This window comes from Mytilus edulis, chromosome 1 (assembly GCF_963676685.1).
Source record: "Mytilus edulis chromosome 1, xbMytEdul2.2, whole genome shotgun sequence".
Classification (NCBI taxonomy): Eukaryota; Metazoa; Mollusca; class Bivalvia; order Mytilida; family Mytilidae; genus Mytilus; species Mytilus edulis.
This window is the reverse complement of record NC_092344.1, coordinates 122,585,882-122,607,810: the sequence shown is the minus strand read 5'-3', so window position 1 is coordinate 122,607,810 and position 21,929 is coordinate 122,585,882. Positions and strand designations below refer to the sequence as shown.

The following is a 21,929-nucleotide window of genomic DNA, read 5'->3' as shown; positions in this document are numbered from 1 at the left end:
GAAATATAAATAAAACCATAATTCAAAATCAACCAGGTATACAAAAATCAATCTTTTATTTATTCCTTATGTACAAAACTTTTTTCTGTAAGATATTTTCAGATGATGACTCAATGCATGAGCACTACCTACACAGAAGAAAATTAAATAATTTCATCAAAGTGTATTACAGAACATATGCAGATCTGATTAACTGATTATCATCTAATATTTCACTGAAAAGATGCACATTCAATCGATAGTCAAACTTTCCTGTAGTTTTACTATGACATAATTCACTGTAGAATTATCATATTTCAATATTGTACACAAAATATGTTTGCAGATGAAAAACAAATTTAGAATTTAATTAGCCTCCATGAGATGATAATATTTTTGCAGATGCAGATGAGTGTATGCAATTTAAAATATCTGTACAGTAATTTTTATATTTATCCTACTAAACTTTGCATGTCAACTACAATAACTCATAAAATTATTAAAGACAACCAATCAACATGATCCATTTGTGACATTCTATTGAGGTATGTGTGGTGGTGTCAGTAACTAGTTCAAAATTTATCATTTACAATATATTTTATTTAATCGTATTTTTCTAAGTGATAAACAATTTTTCTTTATATACACAATGTTTTTCAATTTTAACAGATGGACAGATGACATTTCTATGTCAGCCTTGTGGAACCCAAATTAACAGAAAGTTTAATATCTGTGGTGAATAGTATGGGCTTTGCTAATTGTTGAAGGCCGTACGGTGACCTATATTTGTTAATGTCTGTGTCATTTTGGTCTTTTGTGGAAAGTTGTCTCATTGGCAATCATACCACATCTTCTTTTTTATATTACACTACAGACAATATTTCCGCAAGATCAATAATAGTCTCATGTCTTAAAGTAATGGCCCAAAGATAAATTTAAATGCCTTGTAGACATATGAGGCCTTATAATGGGAAAGACTTTAATACAGTCCACAGAAGAATATAAGGTCAAACAGGCTGTGTTAGCCTTCATGCTCAATGCTTAAGTTGAGACTAACAGCCAGTAGGTCAATATTTAGGTTTAGAAATTCTTGAGGTTCAATGTGCCAGAAAATATGTAAATACATTAACTCATGGGGAACCTAGGACTAGACTGGATCATTTCAACTTTAAAAGCCAATGTGATCCTTTCCAATGTTTTTTCCTTCAGGTTATAGTTGCTGTACTATTTACAGACAAGTTTCCATACTCTCAATAATTTATTTCACTAAAGGTTCCATCCATCAATCTGCCTATTTTCTACATTAACAATATAGCATAATAGATCAATACTGGTCGTTTACAGATAATTATAAAGTAATATACACTTCACTATAGGTCTAAGGACATAAAATACTAACATATTGTAGTATATATAGTACTTCCTCCATCTTAAATGAAATTCAATTACTATTTCCATTTTTTCCTATTTTTTCTGAATCAATAGAGTTTCTTTCAGAGAATACTTTTGAAGGTGTTCATATGAAATTAGGATTTGCAATAAATGCCAGTAAGTGCTTTACAGAAACAAGAACCTGTCCGTAGTATACGGATGCGCCACTTGCACTATCATTTTTCTATGGTCAGTGGACCATGATTTTGGGGTCAAACTTTAATTTGGCATTAATTTTTGGTTCTCTTTCTAGTTCAAAGTATGAACTTCCAAACTATATCTTTTTCTCATTAAATTGTAAGGGAGACATAATGAAGTATCATTTGAGTGTTGATATGATTTACTTGTCTATTAGCATGTGAGTTTTGATATGATTTACCTGTCTATTATCATATGAGTGATGATATGATTTACCTGTCTATTATCATGTGAGTGATGATATGATTAACTTGTCTATTAGTATGTGAGTATTGATATGATTTACCTGTCTATTAACATGTGAGTGATGATATGATTAACCTATCTATTAGTATGTGAGTATTGATATGATTTACCTGTCTATTAACATGTGAGTGATGATATGATTTACCTGTCTATTATCATCCGAGTGATGATATGATTTACCTGTCTATTAACATGTGAGTGATGATATGATTTACCTGGCTATTAGCATGTTAGTGATGATATGATTAACTTGTCTATTAGCATGTGAGTTTTGATATGATTTACCTGTCTATTATCATGTGAGTGATGATATGATTTACCTGGCTATTAACATGTGAGTGATGATATGATTTACCTGGCTATTAGCATGTTAGTGATGATATGATTAACTTGTCTATTAGCATGTGAGTTTTGATATGATTTACCTGTCTATTATCATGTGAGTGATGATATGATTTACCTGGCTATTAACATGTGAGTGATGATATGATTTACTTGTCTATTAGCATGTGAGTTTTGATATGATTTACCTGTCTATTATCATGTGAGTGATGATATGATTTACCTGTCTATTAGCATGCAAGTGTTGATATGATTTACCTGTCTATTATCATCCGAGTGATGATATGATTTACCTGTCTATTATCATGTGAGTGATGATATGATTTACCTGTCTATTAACATGTGAGTGATGATATGATTAACTTGTCTATTAGTATGTGAGTATTGATATGATTTACCTGTCTATTAGCATGTGAGTTTTGATATGATTTACCTGTCTATTAACATGTGAGTTTTGATATGATTTACCTGTCTATTAACATGTGAGTTTTGATATGATTTACCTGTCTATTAACATGTGAGTGATGATATGATTTACTTGTCTATTAGTATGTGAGTATTGATATGATTTACCTGTCTATTAACATGTGAGTGATGATATGATTTACTTGTCTATTAGCATGTGAGTTTTGATATGATTTACCTGTCTATTATCATGTGAGTGATGATATGATTTACCTGTCTATTAGCATGCAAGTGTTGATATGATTTACCTGTCTATTATCATGTGAGTGATGATATGATTTACCTGTCTATTAGCATGTGAGTGATGATATGATTAACTTGTCTATTAGCATGTGAGTGATGATATGATTTACCTGTCTATTATCATCTGAGTGATAATAAGATTTACCTGTCTATTAACATGTGAGGGTGTATATGATTAACTTATCCATAAGCATGTGAATGTTGATATGATTTACCCGTCTATTTCATGTGAGTGTTATTATGATTTACCCGACTATTTCATGTTAGTGTTGTTAGTGTTGATATGATTTACCTGTCTATTAGCATGTAGGTGTTGATATGATTTACCTGTCTATAAGCATGTGAGTTTGATAGGATTTACCTGTCCATAAGTATGATAACGTTAATATGATTTACCTGTCTATAAGTGTGTGCCTGTTGATAAGATTTACCTGTCTTTCCTTTGAAGCAGTAAAGACAGTCCACACAACATCTATTCTTAGATTTACCTGTCTATTAGCATGTAAGTGTTGATATGATTTACCTGTCTATTGACATATAAGTGTTAATAAGATTTACCTGTCCATAAGCATGTGAGTGTTGATATGATTTTCCTGTCTATTAACATGTGAATGTTGATATGATTTACCTGTCCATTAGCATGTGAGTTTTGATATGATTTACCTGTATTTCCCTTGAAGCAACAAAGACAGCCCACACAACATCTACTCCTGGATTTTTTCTTTCTATTGGTTTTCCTAAACTGCTTCAGTTTCTTATATTCCTTACTATTATTAATTTCACATACAGAGTCATTTGATCCCGTTCTCTTTAAAAGTTTATAATTTTGTTTTTCATCTTCATCTTGCGAGCTGATTTCTGATTGGTCAGATGAAGTGACCAGTGGCCATGTTGCTGATTCTTCTTTATTCATGAATCACATAAATTTAACATCATGTACAAAGTAAACAAACCATATCCAGTGTAAAATTATACTTCACTTAATATCCCATTAAATAAAACCAAGAATATTGGAAAACCTAATAAGCTATTAACTATTGGAAGTACCATATGATATGTTTGTTCCTATTGTTAAATAGAATTAGTGACAAAGCAGGTTTTTTGTTGTAAGTCAACATTAAGTAGTAAATCCACATAAAACAGGTTTTATATTGAACATTTTCTATTCCATGTCATTTGAATTAATCCAGCAAATCCAATATTTATAGAGTAATACAGAGACTGGGAATTGTACACATTTTAAGCATATTGTTTAATTAACTTTTCCTGCATGTATTGGTTGATAAGGGTAAAAAGCATTCCACATTTGAGAATTCATTTCATTTCCCCTAAACTATAGTCCTATTTTTAATTTCATATACAACATGTACAAGTTTTTGAGATAACATGTATCATGTTATAAAACATAATCATGTTTCACTAAATAATTAGCTAAACATCTCATCAAATTTGTTTACATAATCCTATCCTAAAAATGCATATTTGCATGTAAATATATATGACATGTATATAATTATAAAGTATAATTTTCTGATAATTATTTAAATCCACGTTTATGTAACAAATAATAAAATATCTCCTTTTCAAATATCAAAACATGATTGTATAAATGTATAGAAAGAACATATATTCCATGAGCTAGCTAGTCATGGTAGTGTTATAACACAATGTTCCATATCGTTCATGTAACCATGGTCCAACTTCTAAGCAGAGTAAAACTTGTTTAACAAACAATTCTACTTGAGACAACTCAAGTTAAGTCACAATTCAAATCCTTCTGCTATTCTATTATCTAGAAGAAACACAAATTATGGTTCATTCCAATTTGATCATGTTGATCAGCCATCTTTATAAACATGCTGTACCATCACCTTTCAGCATCATTTTATAATTTCTTCCATTTGATGAATTTTAATATCCATTAAAACAACCGCCTTTATAAGGAAAGCATGAAATAGATAGATGGTTGATTATCCTATAAATTCACCTGTTACATTCTCAGTTTTTATTTTATGTTGTTCATATCATATTAAATACAATCTATTAACTTTTTAATTTTTCACTAATATTCTCTGTAGCATATGCTTATCTTTTGTCTCCAACCTGTTTATACATTATAAAGCTGTGAATGCTTAGTAAAAAATAATATTACTATTATTTTCTCAATCATAATTTCTCCAATATTCACTTTTCTGTTTGCTTTTCTAATTTTTTTATACTTCATTATCATGAAAAAATTTCCCCTTCAAATATCACTCAGCAAATTTGAAATGTGAATTTCCAATAGTACCGTACTTGTCTAGTTAATGTAGTTTTTACTTTAACAGGTTGTGACTTGTATGTTTTATCTATATTCTGTTTAACATTATAATCATGTTAATAAGCAATAATCATAATATTACAATTTGTTCAAAACCACTTTTTTTCACATATATCTTTTTCTATATAAAAGCAAATTATTTTAACATTTATCCCTTATCTGCATTTTTTCAAGCGTAGAACCCCCTCAGGGCCAATAATCAATATGAAAAAACATTTTTTTTCTCATCAAACTTTTATACGGTAATTAGTATGCTCCATGAAGAATAATATATCCTTTAGCCATCAGCAAATAAAATTAGGTCTGAACAGAGCTTCAGCACAATGGAATCTCTCTTCTAATAACAAACATGTAAGTAACAATGATTGTAATTAGTGTGACTGATGTGTGACAATAGCACAGTCTATTTGACACCATGTGAAAGAACAGTAGAGTGTACCACCTTATCAAAGTGGTAAATAGTGACATACTTTTAACATCTGAGTATACAAAGTGTACATACTATCCATCTACAGTTATTATGGTTATGCACATACAACAAAGTAGTCATAATCTAAGGTCAGTTTGTTTTTCTTACAACTGACTGTTAAAGGGGCACTAGCTACGATATATATAAAGAAATAAAGTATGATTTTTTTTAGATCAATCATTAATCGAATTGAAATAATGAAATAATAATTTGCTTTTAACAATCAATTTCCTTTAATTTTGTTGAAATAAGCGATTAAACATAATTTTTGACTGATTCACTTGCAAGTGAAAACGTCATCATCATTCTAACCGGTATTCATGTGAACTTCAAGTTAACCCCTAGCTAGAGATTGACAACGCATGCATTGTACGTGTACTGGTTATTTAAAGAAAAAGAATGTCAACAATGAAAGTGAAACTACGGTAAATCATTTGATAACTAATTCGATGCACATAAAATCATTCTTTTATGGTTAAAAACAATGAGAAACATCTATTTTTAATCTATAGAATAAAATCAAACAGACCTATAAAAATGCAATTGCACGTGTTGGTTTAATCTATTTGTATCTTTATTTTTGTTTACATCGCTTATATGGTCATCTGAGGTCAAATCGATAGGTAATTAGATGGCGTCTGGACTAAAATACACACGAAACGAACCTATATATTATCTACCCCATGCTCTGTAAACTGTTTATTTTAGACTTTTGATAGTTTGGATAAATGTTTTACATTGTTATAAACCAAATATGAGAATTTGAGTCAAATCGGTTACAATGAATTTGACAGCCAGTGCCCCTTTAAGCAGTCAGAGCTCAGACATAAACAAGTCTATTTCTGTTTTTGACTTAAAGAAGTCAAAACATGTATTCTTTATAAAAATGTGTTTTCAATTTTAGACTTATCTAAGTCACAAAATGACAGACTTGTTTAGGTCTATTTATGTTGATGAAAAAACTTAACTTGACTTGGTGGCCAAACTACACCACCTTTGACAGTAAAAACCTGTCGGAGAGTTCACAAGGACTTGATCTATCTATATTTAATTATCTAATTGAACATTCTTACTAAACACAGATGTTTTACCTCATTAAGGGTGGATCCAGGTGGTTGCATTGTAAGGTTAATTAAGGTAGATTCATGGTATACCGCCATCTTGGATTGAACAATCACAGTAAAAAATCGGTCTAGTTATTTGCCTAAATCTGCAAATTTGAAGACAGATTTGCAATTTATTGGTTAGACTGTTTAATAATATAAAGAAAACTTGGCAATTTATTGTATAATCCAAAATATTTAAACAAATATAATTTTTCTTGCTTTTAGAATCATTTTTTTCAAACGAGCCATTTAAGGGAAGATAACTCTTTTAGTAAAAAATTTATACTGGACAGATAGGGAATTTTTTTCTTTTTACTTGTAGCAAGAAAACAAGTTCGGTGACACCATTTTTTCTTTTTATTTTCTTAAAACATATTACAAAACCTATCTTTTCACAATTTTTTTCAAAATTCTATCTCATAGATTTTTTTTTATGCACACAAATGTGTTTTCCCATGAACAATCTAACCAAATTTAGGCAATTTTCAACGACTCATAGCTTGAAAAATAGCACGGTAACCCCTCCTTTTTATTATATATTTGAAAAGAGCATATCAAAATCTTCATTCTGGCTAAGTATAAGAAAATTCTGTCTCAAAAAATATTTACTTATGATCTACCTTAACATGATCCCCGATTTTTCAGACTCTCATTCATATTTTTCTTTAGAAGACAAGGCATTGGCTTTCAATGTTGTCATTATTTGATTTAGATGCATGACCTTTTTATAAGTATGTGTGGGTCTTGAAGTTGACCAATTTTGGTAACTTATCGACTTGTAGGAGTTGATATTTGCAACTTTTTGATTCTGGTCAATCATTTCTTGCTTAACAATATTTGACTTATTCAAGTCGTATTTTGTCTTGCATTAAAGGGAGACAAATCCTAAAACTTACAAATTTAGACATCTATAAGTCAAAAGCAGATTCAGACTTGTTTATGTCTGAGCTCTGACTGTTAAGGGCATACAATACAGTTACAGGGGAGGTAATGATGTTGCTAATGTAAATTGTTATTTTTGCAACATCAAACGTTGACTTATCGAGAAAAGATACAGTTTTCGACTGATTTTTATCATTCAAACTGATTTAACTGGAAAAAGAGTTGATAGACCCCTCTGTTTTAAAATGACATTTGGTTTGATTATGCAAGAAGATTACGTGTACCAATTTTCATGAAAACGTAAATGGTGCATTTTTTTTTAATTTAATCAATATACAGCAAAAAATGACATTTTTCTACATTAATGAACATTTGATGAATTTGAGTTATTTGTATAAACAAAATGTACAAATTTATGCAATATTTAAAAAGCACATAAATTACAAATTATTTAACAAACAAGAATGTGTCCATAGTCAGATAGTACACGGATGCCCCACTCGCACTATCATTTTCCATATTCAGTGGACCGTGAAATTTGGCTTTAAAACTAGAAAGATCATTTCATAGGGAACATGGGTACTAAGTTTCAAGTGGATGTGACATCAACTTCATCAAAAACTACCTTGACCAAAAACTTTAACCAAAACTTTAACCTGACTTCGCACTATCATTTTCTATGTTCAGTGGACCTTGAAATTGGGGTCAAAACTTTAATTTGACATTAAAATTAGAAAGATCATATTATAAGGAACATATGTACTAAGTTTCAAGTTGATTGGACTTCAACTTCATCAAAAACTACCTTGACCAAAAACTTTAACCAGAACCTGGACGGACGGACGGACAGACGAACAGACAGAGGCACAGACCGGAAAACATAATGCCCCTCTACTATCATAGGTGGGGCATAAAAACAGCTTGTGTTGATCTTTTAAAACAAAAAAGTTATGTATTTCTATCGAAAGGAAAAATACGTCCCCAAATCCGTATTTTGAGGAAATATCTGAAATAATATTAACTACAAATGATTTAAGCAAATTACAAACAAATTCTATAAATTTTAATTTGGACCACTTATTTTCCTTTAACATTGCCTAAAATGTGATAATGAACATTGCATTTGCATCCATTTTCAACAAATCCAATAATAAATACATTGTATCTTCTTTCCCATCACTATGCTCAGTCACTCTGTAATTTACTTATCACAGTAAGGGATGTGAGCACAGGCACTTTTTTTTATATATATATATATACCTTAATATTAAAAGCTTTCGGTAAAGCAAAAGAAAAAGACCGAACAAACCTACTTGAAAACAAAGAAAAGACGGCCCAGACAAATAAAATCCCGTTTTTTGTTAGCTTTCATCCTCACCTGACAAATCTTTCATCAATTGTCCACAAACACTGGCGTCTTATTGAAAATGATCCTTCCTTAAAAGAGATTTTTCCATCACCTCCCGTTATGGCTTACTGCAGACCCAAAAACCTCAAAGATATTCTAGTAACATCCAAAGTATCTAAACAGGAGATATCAACAATCAGAGGTTATAAACCATTGGGAAGGGGCAATTGTACATGTAAGTGCTGCAAAGTTGCCAACACCGAAACTCAATTCGTCAGCACAGTTACAAAGAAAAAATACAACATATTTATAACATCAAATTGCAAAACGCAAAATTGCATTTATGTTCCAACGCGTGGAACTTGCAAATTACAATATGTTGGTGAAACAGAAACACCATTTACATCTGACTAAAATAACCTTCGGTAATTTATACAAAAGAAAGGAACTGCCCAATTACAAGACACCTTTTAAGAACAGGACATGATTTTGAAAACGTCACATTTCAAATTATTGAGAAAAATCAAAATTGGGATACACAAGGAAGACAAAAAAGAGAGAGATTTTGGATGCACCAGTTACGAACTCTTGAACCTGATGGACTCAATGAGAGAGACGAAAAAAGATTTAAAACAAATCAAAACCATAATCTTGAAACCATACAAATTAATTTATAGAAATTCATACAATTAATCGAAAATCTATAAATGTGTTAAACTTTTATTCCAACTTCATGTACAATGTAGTTGTAGTTACAAACATATTTTAATCAATCAATATGTTACACTTTTCCTCAAATCTTGTATAGATTAAGCTAAAAAAATATTTCTCAGCACAATATGAACCTTTTAACCTGTTCACTGCACTCACTAGCCTAAAAAGTTCACTTTGTTGTCCATGGTATATTTATGGATTATCCTTGATCATCTCAAGGATCTTGTTTTTTCTCACTTGAGCCAGTAAGGCAAAAGTGAGAAAAGCTACTGAATTAAGATGACCAATGATAATCTATTTATCACTATTTTACTTCTGAAAGCGTTGTTCATTTCTTTTACCACAGCACATGCACCCACTAACAATAATTTGTAATATCACTCTACTGTGCTGAGAAAGGTAATAATTAGTTTATAAAGGTAAAAGGAAAATTTCATAAAATAGCAATAATTTACGATGTATCAATGTCCCAATAATTTCTGAATTTTAAATTTGATCAACATCAGCAATGATCAGGGTAACTGTGTTCCCTATACATGCTATAGCATGCTATACATTTAGCACATGGTTGACAAATTTGCTGATCTTATGAATATGTACAATGTATACTACAAATGTACTATAATTGAACTCACTCTTTTTTAATCATCTAAATCTGCTACTTAAATGATTTCAAAACCCAATGCCATATTCATATAAAATAAGGATAGAACAACTATCGCAATTTGTATTTTCAGATGAAGAGCAGTAACTCTTGTCAGAAATAACAATCAAAGAGCTGATAGCTCTGAGGTGGAAGGAGGTGAATAAAAGGATACTTGAATAACCATATGCATAAAAGCAGCCCCAATAGCCCAGCCTACTTTGTTCCATTATTGTTATGACATATTATTTTTCTTCAAAAAAGAATGTGTCATAATTATATATATATATAAGAACATGGATTTTCCATCCGTAAGGACAGTCCTTCATTTAATGGACACCACTCATAATGGGGGGAGGGGGTGTCCCAACCTGTTCGTTGGTCTTTGTGAAAAAAAGAATAGTATACTGTGCTTTAAAACTTAAATAATTTAATTGAATACAAAAATAAAGTATTATGTCAATAAATTAGTGAAAAAACTACTATTCAGTATTATCTTTATGGTAGTACTGTATCACTGAATTATTCAATCAGCCATGCTTTTCTCCTTAAGCTGTGTCAGAACCCTCTTTGCAGATGAAAATTCACCTGCGACAGTGCCATGTTAACGATTTTACAAAGAGATGAAAACAATAAAGTTCAAAATCTAGCATGTTAGAATAATCTTCAGAGAAAACGTTTTTTTATTGGCTTATTAATTTGATCATGCATATATATGAGAAACACAGAATTTGATTGGCTGAACATGAATGTTTTACCTTGGGAACAAAAAAAGGAACAGATGATTTTCACTAAATCTTATTTTAGAGGGGTTTTTAACGATACCCTTAATATTAATATTTTTTAATAAATGCAAGGACGTAATATAAAATGTCCTTGATAAGAGTGAAGAGAATGAACACAGGGCGAACGTACTATATATCAAACTCAGGACGAACAGACCAAGGACGAACATGTCAACAGGGCGAGTAGACCCGATACCAAATTCACGCATGCGTACTACAAATATCAACATTAAAAACATTCGGTTACAAGTAAACAAACAATGTTCATGTAGATGAGATGAAATCTAAAAATTTCCATTAATAAAAGGGTAAATATTTACGATAGCTTTCTTGAAGCCAAAACCATGATTGCTTCATATTGTTAATGACCATCAGAACACCTCTCTTGTTATCCTTGCAAACATACGATACATTCCGACTTTAAATAGACGACCAATCAGTGACCTGAATTAACGTGAACTATATTTAGTCAAAGGTAAACACTGATTTGACATCCTTGTTTATCGCAACCGCGACTTTGATGCAATACATTTCCAAAAGATTTTAAATTTTTGTCCGTGAAGTCAGTACTTGGAGGAGTCACGGTAAATGGCGGATTTCAGTCAGTCAAGTACTTGTTTTCAATTCGCCACCTGGGCTACCACAACTGAGTAAAAAGATCGCCCAGGTCAATTTCTGGTCGCCATTGGCGACTGGGCGACCGTTAATTTTTTTCCCTGTGATCTGAAAATTACTAAATTCAACTAATAGGAAAAGATCCATAAAAAAATTTGTCATGATTCTTACTGACAAATCTGCAAATGAATGACACTGTGTCTTGACTTTAAATGATGCTGTCAATGTATAAGAGTTTACTAAACACTTTTAATTGACCATGCTAAATATTAGGGATTCATTATTATTCTACAATACCAATTTTACCAAATTTCATGGGTTTAGCCGGTTTACAAACAATGAACAATGATGAATTAGTGTATGAAGACTTTTGCAAAACCATGAAATTAATTATCTGCTCAAATATTTGGAACCTCAATCCACAAAATTAAATAAATCCACAGTATAGAATGGTATAATTTACATGTATGATCATTGTCCTACACTTGTTTGAATTGTTTGATTCATTGTTTCAACATCATGCCAGCCAACAAATTGAACCTCATTATTTAAGAAGTATAGATATAATAAAAATTGAAATACAGAAATTGAAATTACAGAAATTGATTGTCTCCCATATTACTTTCTCTTCCATGTGCATGCAATAACTGTTCAGTGTTCTATTGTCATGTATTTCATTTTATTATTTCATTGTTATAACACAAATCATTGTAATCATTGTATGAAATTTAAAACCCGCAAGGGTCCATAAATGGATTAATAAAGTATTCTTATTCTTATAATAAATCATATACATGTACTCTTCACTATACTACTACCTGTCGATACATTTATTTTTGGCATTGCACAAGTCATGTCTTCTTTGACTATTAATGACGTTAAAATACTAAATCCCTGTGATGTGTTTTAGTCGATTTTAGTCTCTGATGCATGATTTTTTATGATTAATTGGTTTTGGCTTTTAACTAGCTGTCAGTAACTGCGAGTACTCTCAAATCGTATTTTCTTGTTAATTCTACCTGTTGATACTGTTTATAATGCTTTTTTGTTATTTTTTATTTATATGGATCTTGTCTGTACACCAGCTTTGATTATTTGTAATATCTTCAATTTTTCACTTATTCTTACAACATTTGTATAAACTTCAAGATTATAAAAAAAACGTTTTTTTTCTAAAGTGAACATTGATTGGTTAAATATTTCTCAGTCATGTCCTGTGTTTGAATTTGTTTGTTAGCTTTTTGGTCATGAATGTTTGTCTCTAATATTTAATTAACTGTGCATTTGTATTCAGATATCGCAGATCAAATTTATTCGTTCATTGTTTAATCATACGTTTTTTGATTGAGTTAAGTCTGCCTATTGATATTTTATCGTATGTTTTTCTTTGTTGTGATGTTATGCTATTGTTTCAGAAAAAGGGAGAAGGTTTGGATCCATTAAAACGTTTAATCCCGCTGCAAATGTTTGCACCTGTCCTAAGTCAGGAATCTGATGTACAGTAGTTGTCGTTTGTTTATGTAATATATATGTGTTTCTCGTTTCTCGTTTTGTTTATATAGATTAGACCGTTGGTTTTCCCGTTTGAATGGTTTTACACTAGTAATTTTGGGGCCCTTTATAGCTTGTTGATCGGTGTGAGCCAAGGCTCCGTGTTGAAGGCCGTACTTTAACCTATAATGGTTTACTTTTTAAATTGTTATTTGTATGGAGAGTTGTCTCATTGGCACTCACACCACATCTTCCTATATCTACTTAAAGCAAAGGTAAGGCTCAGGGAAAACATACATTTTTCATTTATGAATATCAAGTAAACACAAGGTTCTATATACATTGTATATCACTTAACATGCTTAAGAAATGTTAATCAAAGAGCAGAATGCTCTGAGGGATATGATTGCCATTGTTTTTATTGACACATGTATACATGTAGCTAGATCATATTATTTTCAAAATTAATTCAACTGCACATGTAAAATGTAATTTACGTAATATGAATAGTTACAAAATAGCCAATCTTGGATAAAAGTGTATGAACAATGTACTTAGGCTTATTGTGTTTTATTTTTTTACTATAAATTCCAAGTTTACTTTCCACAGCAGTCATTGAGACTCAGAGTGAGAGAAGGTATTTCACTTATCACCTATTTTCCTACGTTAATTCTAGGAGGAACCCCATTCCTAACTCTTTAAATGTTCAATTTCCTTTGTGTCAGTTGTCATGACTCCTTTCCGTACATATTCCTCGGTTTAAATTGCGATCGTTTTTAATATAATACGATGTTTATCGACAGAATGAGTTAATTTTTCTCGAAGTGTATTTACATTCAGATTTAACGGAAGTTACTTGCGGAAGGGAGACAACTTGAAACGATAATATGGAAGACTCCATTTCGCTTGAAGGGATGTTGTAACGATGTGGAATACATTTATTTTAATTTAAATGATGCATATGATTTAAAATTATGCAACAACAATAACCCTCAATAGCAGACATACAAAGAAAGGATCCCATGAGTTTTAGATTATTCAATTGAGTGGGGAATCCAGAGCAACCATTCTATCTATATATAGCTTATACCCCTTGGAAGTCCAGAAAACTATACGCATGCGCATAATTACCTAAACAAACCCTTGAGCAAGAACTTATATTAAATTTTAATTAAACGACCTAGATGGTTCTCTATTTCTTTATGGAAGTACAATATCAAATATCAGTTTCATAACGGTGACATATCAGAAAAACTCCACTTCAGTTCTTATATGAAAGAAATAGATTTATCGGAATTCAGAGAACTCTTGCATTTTTATCAAAACTGGGGACTTCCCTCTGACGTGTTTCTAAATTTATAAAAACACTAAACATAAATACTGCTTAATTCTGATGTTCCGTGTTGTTAAAAACACGCACATAAGTAAAGGGAAATATCAAACATGAAGATTATGAAAAGAACATTATAGGAAAGTTGTTTAAGTTCAATCCTTTTGTTTGTTTTTACCTTTTAAAGCAAGACAATCATAAGAATCTTAGATGTTCCTTAATGACAATAATGTTTAGAATAAAACGGTTGACGTGAGGGCATTGTCCTGAGCCACTGGTATAAGTCTACAGATTGCTTGAAAGCAATCGTATCCCAAAAACTGAATAAATTCATCAAATCTTAATACAATTAACATTTTTGGGGTTTTCTTTTAAAAAGTAGGGCGAAGTGACCCATGGCTAACAGCTACTGAGATAGCTGCGGAACCGTAGCTCTTAGGTCCTTATGTTATTTTTTTACTATTTCCGCAAATAGTCAAAAAATAACATAAGGACCTAAGAGCTACGGTTCCGCAGCTACTACTGAGACTGAGTACATCATCAATACATCATTCATGTTTCACATCATATTATTCCCACACAATCTACAGTGTATTATGTACTGCAGTTTGGGTTTTTTTCGTGCATTTCTTTAAGTGGATCATGATGTCATTTTTACCTCTGTTAGCTCTCTGGCTTGCCATTTTACGCTGAAAGGTCTTCCAAAAACTTTCACATTTCTTGATTTCTTCTAACTCGGTCACCTGGGCCCTTATCGGTTGTTTAGGTGAAGAGCCTAGTAAAAAGAGAAACACCGCCAATTCTGGAAACCAGAAAAAAATTTAACCGATAACCAACAGGTGTTTTAGTAGGTAAACGGACAGAAAGTCACAGGACAAAAAGTCACAGGACATAAAGTCACAAATTTGGTAGGACAAAAAGTCACAAATAATCTGTTGACAATTGTTTGAATATATAAGAGAAATATCTTAAAATATTTACTTTTCAATACATATATTCATATTAAAGTTTAGGAAATGTGTCATTATATTTGAAAAGTGAAGATTTATTTAATTTTAATCACGCAAAAGAAAGATTTCTAGGCACCATGAAGCCATTTAAGTGCCAAGCCACTTTGACATTTTGTTTTTTTAACAATTATTTGATCATCTTAGATATTTCTTTGATAAATTTTGTTTACAAAGTTGGTTTATATACAATAGTTCAAGAAAAATACAAAAATATTTTTGTAGAAATAAGCGTTTTTTATTCAAAGAAAATAATCGGAAAAAATAAATTGTGACTTTTTGTCCGTGACTTTTTGTCTGTGACTTTTTGTCCTGTGACTTTCTGTCCTACATTCTTTTAGTACTATAACTTTATAAACACGGCCGACATTAACAAAAAAAGTCATTAAAAATTTCAGATATTTCATGTTGGTTCGTGATGATTTTGTTGTTTTCCTGTCGGTTAGTCTATATTGAGTTTGCGGCTATATGGGCGATTGGTCTGTTAATCGAGTTGGTTATAAATACGTCTGTTAAGAGTAAACGCTTAATCTAATGTTAAACTCTATTAAATATATCGATTTTTGGCATGTTATAAGAACCAAATCAAAAAAAAGAAAAGTGTCTGACAAATTGATATCTATCATAGAACATTTTGCACTTGTAAAAACATTTCTTAGTCTGCGCAGTTTTTAGTAAAACTAAGGCGTCGCGCAAGTATGTAGTATTTATGCTTATACGCATAGCAATTTTTAAAATATCTTTGTTATCACTATTCATATCTGAATCATATCTAGATAAAAAAAAAAATTATATATAGTGTTAAAGTAGTCTCAGATTTAAAGGACAAAAAATAGTACTGTGGTTCCAAGGATTTGTATGGTAAGTCCATGGAAGTATTATATTGTCAATATAATACTTCCATGGTAAGTCTTACCATACAAATCCTTGGTGGTTCTAAAAAATAAATTGACATTAGTAAATATTTCATAATTGTAAAATAACGTGAATAATACCACATTTTAGTGAAAATTATGGGAATAAAGTCTGTTAATGGGTTGTGTCAGTTAAGAGTTATTTAGCCACGACAATAATTTTGCTACCTTTATATTTTCCCCTTGAAAAAAATAAGAATGAGATGTTCCTGAGTAAACAAAAATGACAATACGGTACCACAGTATCCTAGAAAGAACATTTTTATTTTGACTTTCTTTGCGTTTTATTGAAGGGTGTGTCACTTCAATATAGCGTGATATGGATTGGCCTCTGGAATATGCATGAATTTTTTATTGACGTTTACAATCAGCCTTAATTTTTTGTGTTTGTTCGAAGTAGCACGTTCTCAATTCTGACTGAAAGTGTCTTTCTAATACAACACAGGGTACATATAACGTGTTCTCGTTCACATATGAACATGATATTTGTCACTGGACGTTAAACCCTAATTCGTCAGCATCATCCAATTGGTTCTTTTCTTCTATTAGTTAATCATATGTTGTTTACAAATCACTCTAAAGAAGTAAACGGAAAGGAGCGAATGCAGCTACATTTGGTTATTTTAAGTTTCAATTCATTTTATTCCGTTTAGTTCCTTTCTACATAAGTGCAGAGGAGAACTACAGTTGTCTATGGTGGCCGGTGAAGTCCATTTCGCGATTTCGCCTTTCATATTCTATAGGGCGAAAACGTGAAATCGAAAACGCGAAAACGCGAAGTCGAAAACGAGAAATCGATTTCCGTTTTCGACTTCGCAATTTCGCGTTTTCGCCATATAGAATATGTAAGGCGAAAACGCTTAAGCGCTAAAACGCAAAATGGCATTAACCTGCCACCATAGTTGTCCGCATGTAAACTTCTAGAATTTGTCACCAATATAAGTACATCGCAATCCGTTACTGTTTCAACAGCCATCGGTGTTTCATGTGTGTATTCTTAAACAAGTATCATTTTTCTCTCGTTTTAGCAATGTATCTCTACTGTCCTTATATATTATTCTATATTCTGCGTTTCCATCCAGATTCTCGTGTATACCATGAAGGTCCGGATTTGAGGTATTGTTTATTTCTGTATTCTTTAAATTTTTATGTCATTTTTTTTCTACATTTTATTTATCTTACTCATTATTCTTTCTTTATTTTTCATATTTTGTCATCCCAATATATTTTACTTACTGATGTTTAGTTACATTACGACGTTTATCTCTGATTTATATACTGGTTACCAATGTAGAAGACAAATTTGTGTCATTCGTGACAATTAAACAGAATCAATATGATATATGCGATCATTCTTGGATGAAATTAATATTACTTTAATATTACACTTTTTGAAACCATTTTTATCAATTTTCAATTTCATGTGTTGTTTCCGCATATGTTATGTTTCATTGCTCATGTGTTGTTTTCGTACATTTTAGCCGCTCGTCTTGAGCTTACTCATTTGATCCGATAACACCCCATATAGCAATAAAATTGTACTTTTATTGCCATTCATAACTCTTAACAGACCGGTTTTATACATCCGACCCACTAACAGACCAGGTTTTTAATAAAGATTGATTTATGTCACCAAAATACAGATTTTCGTGCAGATTTTTCACACAATGATATCAATATGGTTAACAAACATAATGCCTTTCTTTTTTCGATGTTCTAAATATTGAATGCAAGTTATAGTTACCAAATTAAAAAAGTGTTGGGTATGTGTAGATACACCATAGGAGGGGCTAAATTTCACGAGAAAGCTCTTCGATTTTCCTTGTACCATAATCAACCGGTATCGGATTAGCAACTCGAATCAGAGGCTTAGACAACAAAAGAACAAAATATAGCAGAGGGTCTGAATGGGTTTTTAAATAAATGACAAAAATATTGACTATTAGCAGAAGTCCAGTACTAGAAAATTAGTAATAGACTTCAGCTACTAGTATTAGGAAAGTAAAATGAGAAAAAAATTAAAGAGAAGAGAAAAATGGGAAAAGTTGTAAAAAAATTAAGAATGGGTTATCATAATAATGAAAATGATTACAGAAATCAGAGACATATATATATGTCTCTGATATGTCTCTGCAGAAACGAACAGTTCATACCAGAGACATATAATATATGTCTCTGTTCATACAAACTAAGAATTCATATAATTGCAGATAAATCAGTTAGATATTTGAAAATATAATTCTCAAGAGATGACGACCATTTAGCAAAACAATAGCTCCAAAAAACTCAGTCACAAGTGTCATTTTAGGGTCCTTTCAGTATACATTGTAGCTTGCAGTTCGGTGTGAGCTGAGACTACTATAACACATATAGTAGTCTCAGGTGTGAGCCAAGGCTTCGTACGTATTGAAGACCATAATTTAACCTATAATGGTTTACTTTAACGGGAAATTCCGCGATTTTTTACTTATCATCTAATTATGTTCATCTTAACATAAAAAACACATTTGCAAAGTTTTAAATTTATATTCCTTCTAATAACGGAGAAAATCAAGTATTTGTAACTTTTTTGGTTGAATTCTCGAGTGGGTCGTGACGTATTAGCCCGATTTATTGAATTCTGGGAAAAAATAAAATCTGTTTAACTCTTATAGCTTATCGACAATATACGTAATTAAAAGCGCACAGCTGACGAATGGTCGAAGTTATAAACCACAATATAAGAATGAACGAAAGTGAATATGCATATATATACCGTTTTGTATTGATTGAATTAAACTCCTATAAAATTATCTCTAGTAAATGTTTTTGAATAAATTTAATTAATTATTGTTGAGATTTTTTTCATAAAATATTTATTGAACATTTTTACTGATATTGAACTGAAAATATTTCAGTTCTATTTACCGTTATTGTTTTGATAATCATTTCAATGCAACTAATGTGTGAGCAGAGTGTGTATATTATTTTGTAAAGGTCACTGTATATTTCTCGGCTTGAGGTCAATTCGTTTACCTTGTAGCTATTTAGCCGCAGGTGTGAGTTCAAGCGTACACAGGTATAAATGTTGTTATTTGGAAAGGATAAATAGAAACAGAGACATATATATGTCTCTGATAGAAAGGATTAGAGTATATGCTGTCATGATGTTAATACACTAAGATTAAATACACCATGAGAATAAAGATACAATAATTAAATTGTGTAAATTAATTGAAAATAAAATTCAGATTCGTAATTCCGAAAGTGTATAAAAATAAAAGGAAACAATTTTTGATTACTTTCTTAGCGGCAATTGGCGTAAAGATTCAAATATGAAGCAAAAAATAGTAGTTTTAATCTTTAATAAAAACTAAATGCAATATTACCCAATTTGATTTACCATTGTACATCTGTTTGATATCATTGACTTTACCGGAATTTCTTAACTTGTATTCAAATCTGGCTGTGTTTAAATGCTAATAAAACCATTGCAATTTTAAAGTTTTTAATTGACAAAAAAATACAACATACAACATGCATAATTTTTTTTTAGTTTCTTTTTAACATTTTATTCTTACATAATTAAATTCATTTGACAATCATTTACACGAACTTTTTGTGAAAAGATTACTAATTATCTAAGCTAAGGCATTATATCTTTTGAGGATTTTTGAGGATTTTTTTTTAAATTCTATGATAATAGTTGTGCAATGTTGAACATGATAGACGTCATTAATCCAAATAAGTAATACAGTAGTTGTAATAAAAGTTATACTTTAGTCATGCATTACAGATATTGACGAATTTATAATAGTTCGTTCATACATCGTTGTTCATGAAACAATCATTATTAGTATACATGTAAGTTTCCTGACGTATAAGAGCCATTGAGGATGAGCTCCAGAGAAATCAGACTAGTTGCGTTTCGTTCGTTTGTTTGTTGGGAAAGGAGAGGAAATGCAACCGCTTGTACAGATAAACGACAGAATTGCCATACAAGCATTTATAGTCAACACAATCAGAAAGAGTTCCCATCGTTAGACGGGGAATATGAAGGCTTCCAAGAATGAACAAGTGACATGTCTAACTCTGAACAGTTAGAGAACAGACTATCGACATCGAACGCTTGTTCTTGATATTTGAAACTGTATGCATATATATACGTATACGTTTATGATATAGTGATGAGTTCTGACAAAAACTAAATTCCTTCATGGTTATATCTTGCCATACGTTTATATTGGTTTGTAAGGTGATTACTCAAAATCGTTATTTGAAAATCCTGTTTGTGAGATGTAGATTCATTTCAATACAGAAATTTCGTCTATATATTTCACAAGTGTATAACACGGAGAAGCTCTGAAGGTTCATTACTCCCATTTTGTTTGGGTGTGAACCATCGATGTTTACAGCAATATCAAGGAATAAGGTGATGATGGTAGAAAGAACTATGGGCGTCATGTGGCAAATATTACATGCATATCGGACAATGAGTTGTCAATCTGTATGAAAAGTTTTCCAATACAACCATATTATTGAGAAGGAATGTTTACATGCTATACTCTCGTACTAGTATTACAGGGTTCTTGTGGCGTTCACCTTAGACACACATCGTTTTAACGATGTTTAAAAAAAGACAGAACCAATTTAATGTCATATTTCCCTATTTTTTAAATATAACTAAAATTCTTTTATCTGACAAGAATATCCCTATTTAGCGAACAAGTAATTTATTCTTTTTTCGGTTATTGAATACCAAGAAAGAAAATAAATCCCGAAATTAATTTGAAACTTTGATACTCAAAAGTTTCCCAGCAAAATATTCACATCCCCTGGGGATAATTAGTGTTCGTCCAGTGGCATATATAACAATTGTGATGACGAATTCCTTCCTTTGTTTGAGAACAATCTTATTGAAATATAAATCTGTGATTTTCCTAGGTCCACAGCTTCAATTAACCAAAGCAAAAGTTATACATCGACCTGTATTTAAATCAAATTGGTTCTCTTCTTCTTTTGGTATACAACTGTAGTCTATCGACATTCGATGATTACATACTGTTGGCATACGTTGGCTAGTCTATTTACAACACTTTTACCCCTATTTATTCAAAATATATGTTTTTTTCTTATGTTCAATGTATACACATATATATTTTAAATTGCGCTATAGTTTCGTAACTTTATATCCAGTCGTATAAACGAATCGTCGGCAAGTGCGTACATTTTTTTAAATCAATATTTCTGGTCTGTTCCAATCTGTCCTTCACTATTGACAATGACTATATATTACATTTTCCCAAATTCACCCTTGGAAAAAATATTTAAATAGATTTTAATTTCATCAAATCTTATTTTTTGGGTATTATTTATATATTATGAATTATATTCTTTACACCAGAAATGTTATTTATAAACA

At 31.0% G+C, this 21,929-nt stretch overlaps 1 protein-coding gene across 8 annotated transcripts in view; it reads right to left on the bottom strand.

The window, feature by feature from the left end:
- The window catches only part of LOC139505082 (dystrobrevin beta-like), a 91,752-nt gene extending 76,375 nt beyond the window's left edge, over positions 1-15,377 (bottom strand). For 2 of the 8 annotated variants that reach the window (XM_071294934.1, XM_071294931.1), the window contains exon 1: positions 15,266-15,368. In XM_071294934.1, the coding sequence (XP_071151035.1) occupies positions 15,266-15,290 (25 nt within the window). In that variant the 5' untranslated portion in view covers positions 15,291-15,368. Of the gene's footprint in view, positions 1-3,567; positions 3,893-15,265 lie in introns of those variants that run through there. The other 6 variants (XM_071294939.1, XM_071294932.1, XM_071294912.1 and 3 more) reach the window with 6 other exon arrangements.
- Positions 15,378-21,929: the final 6,552 nt, after the last annotated feature.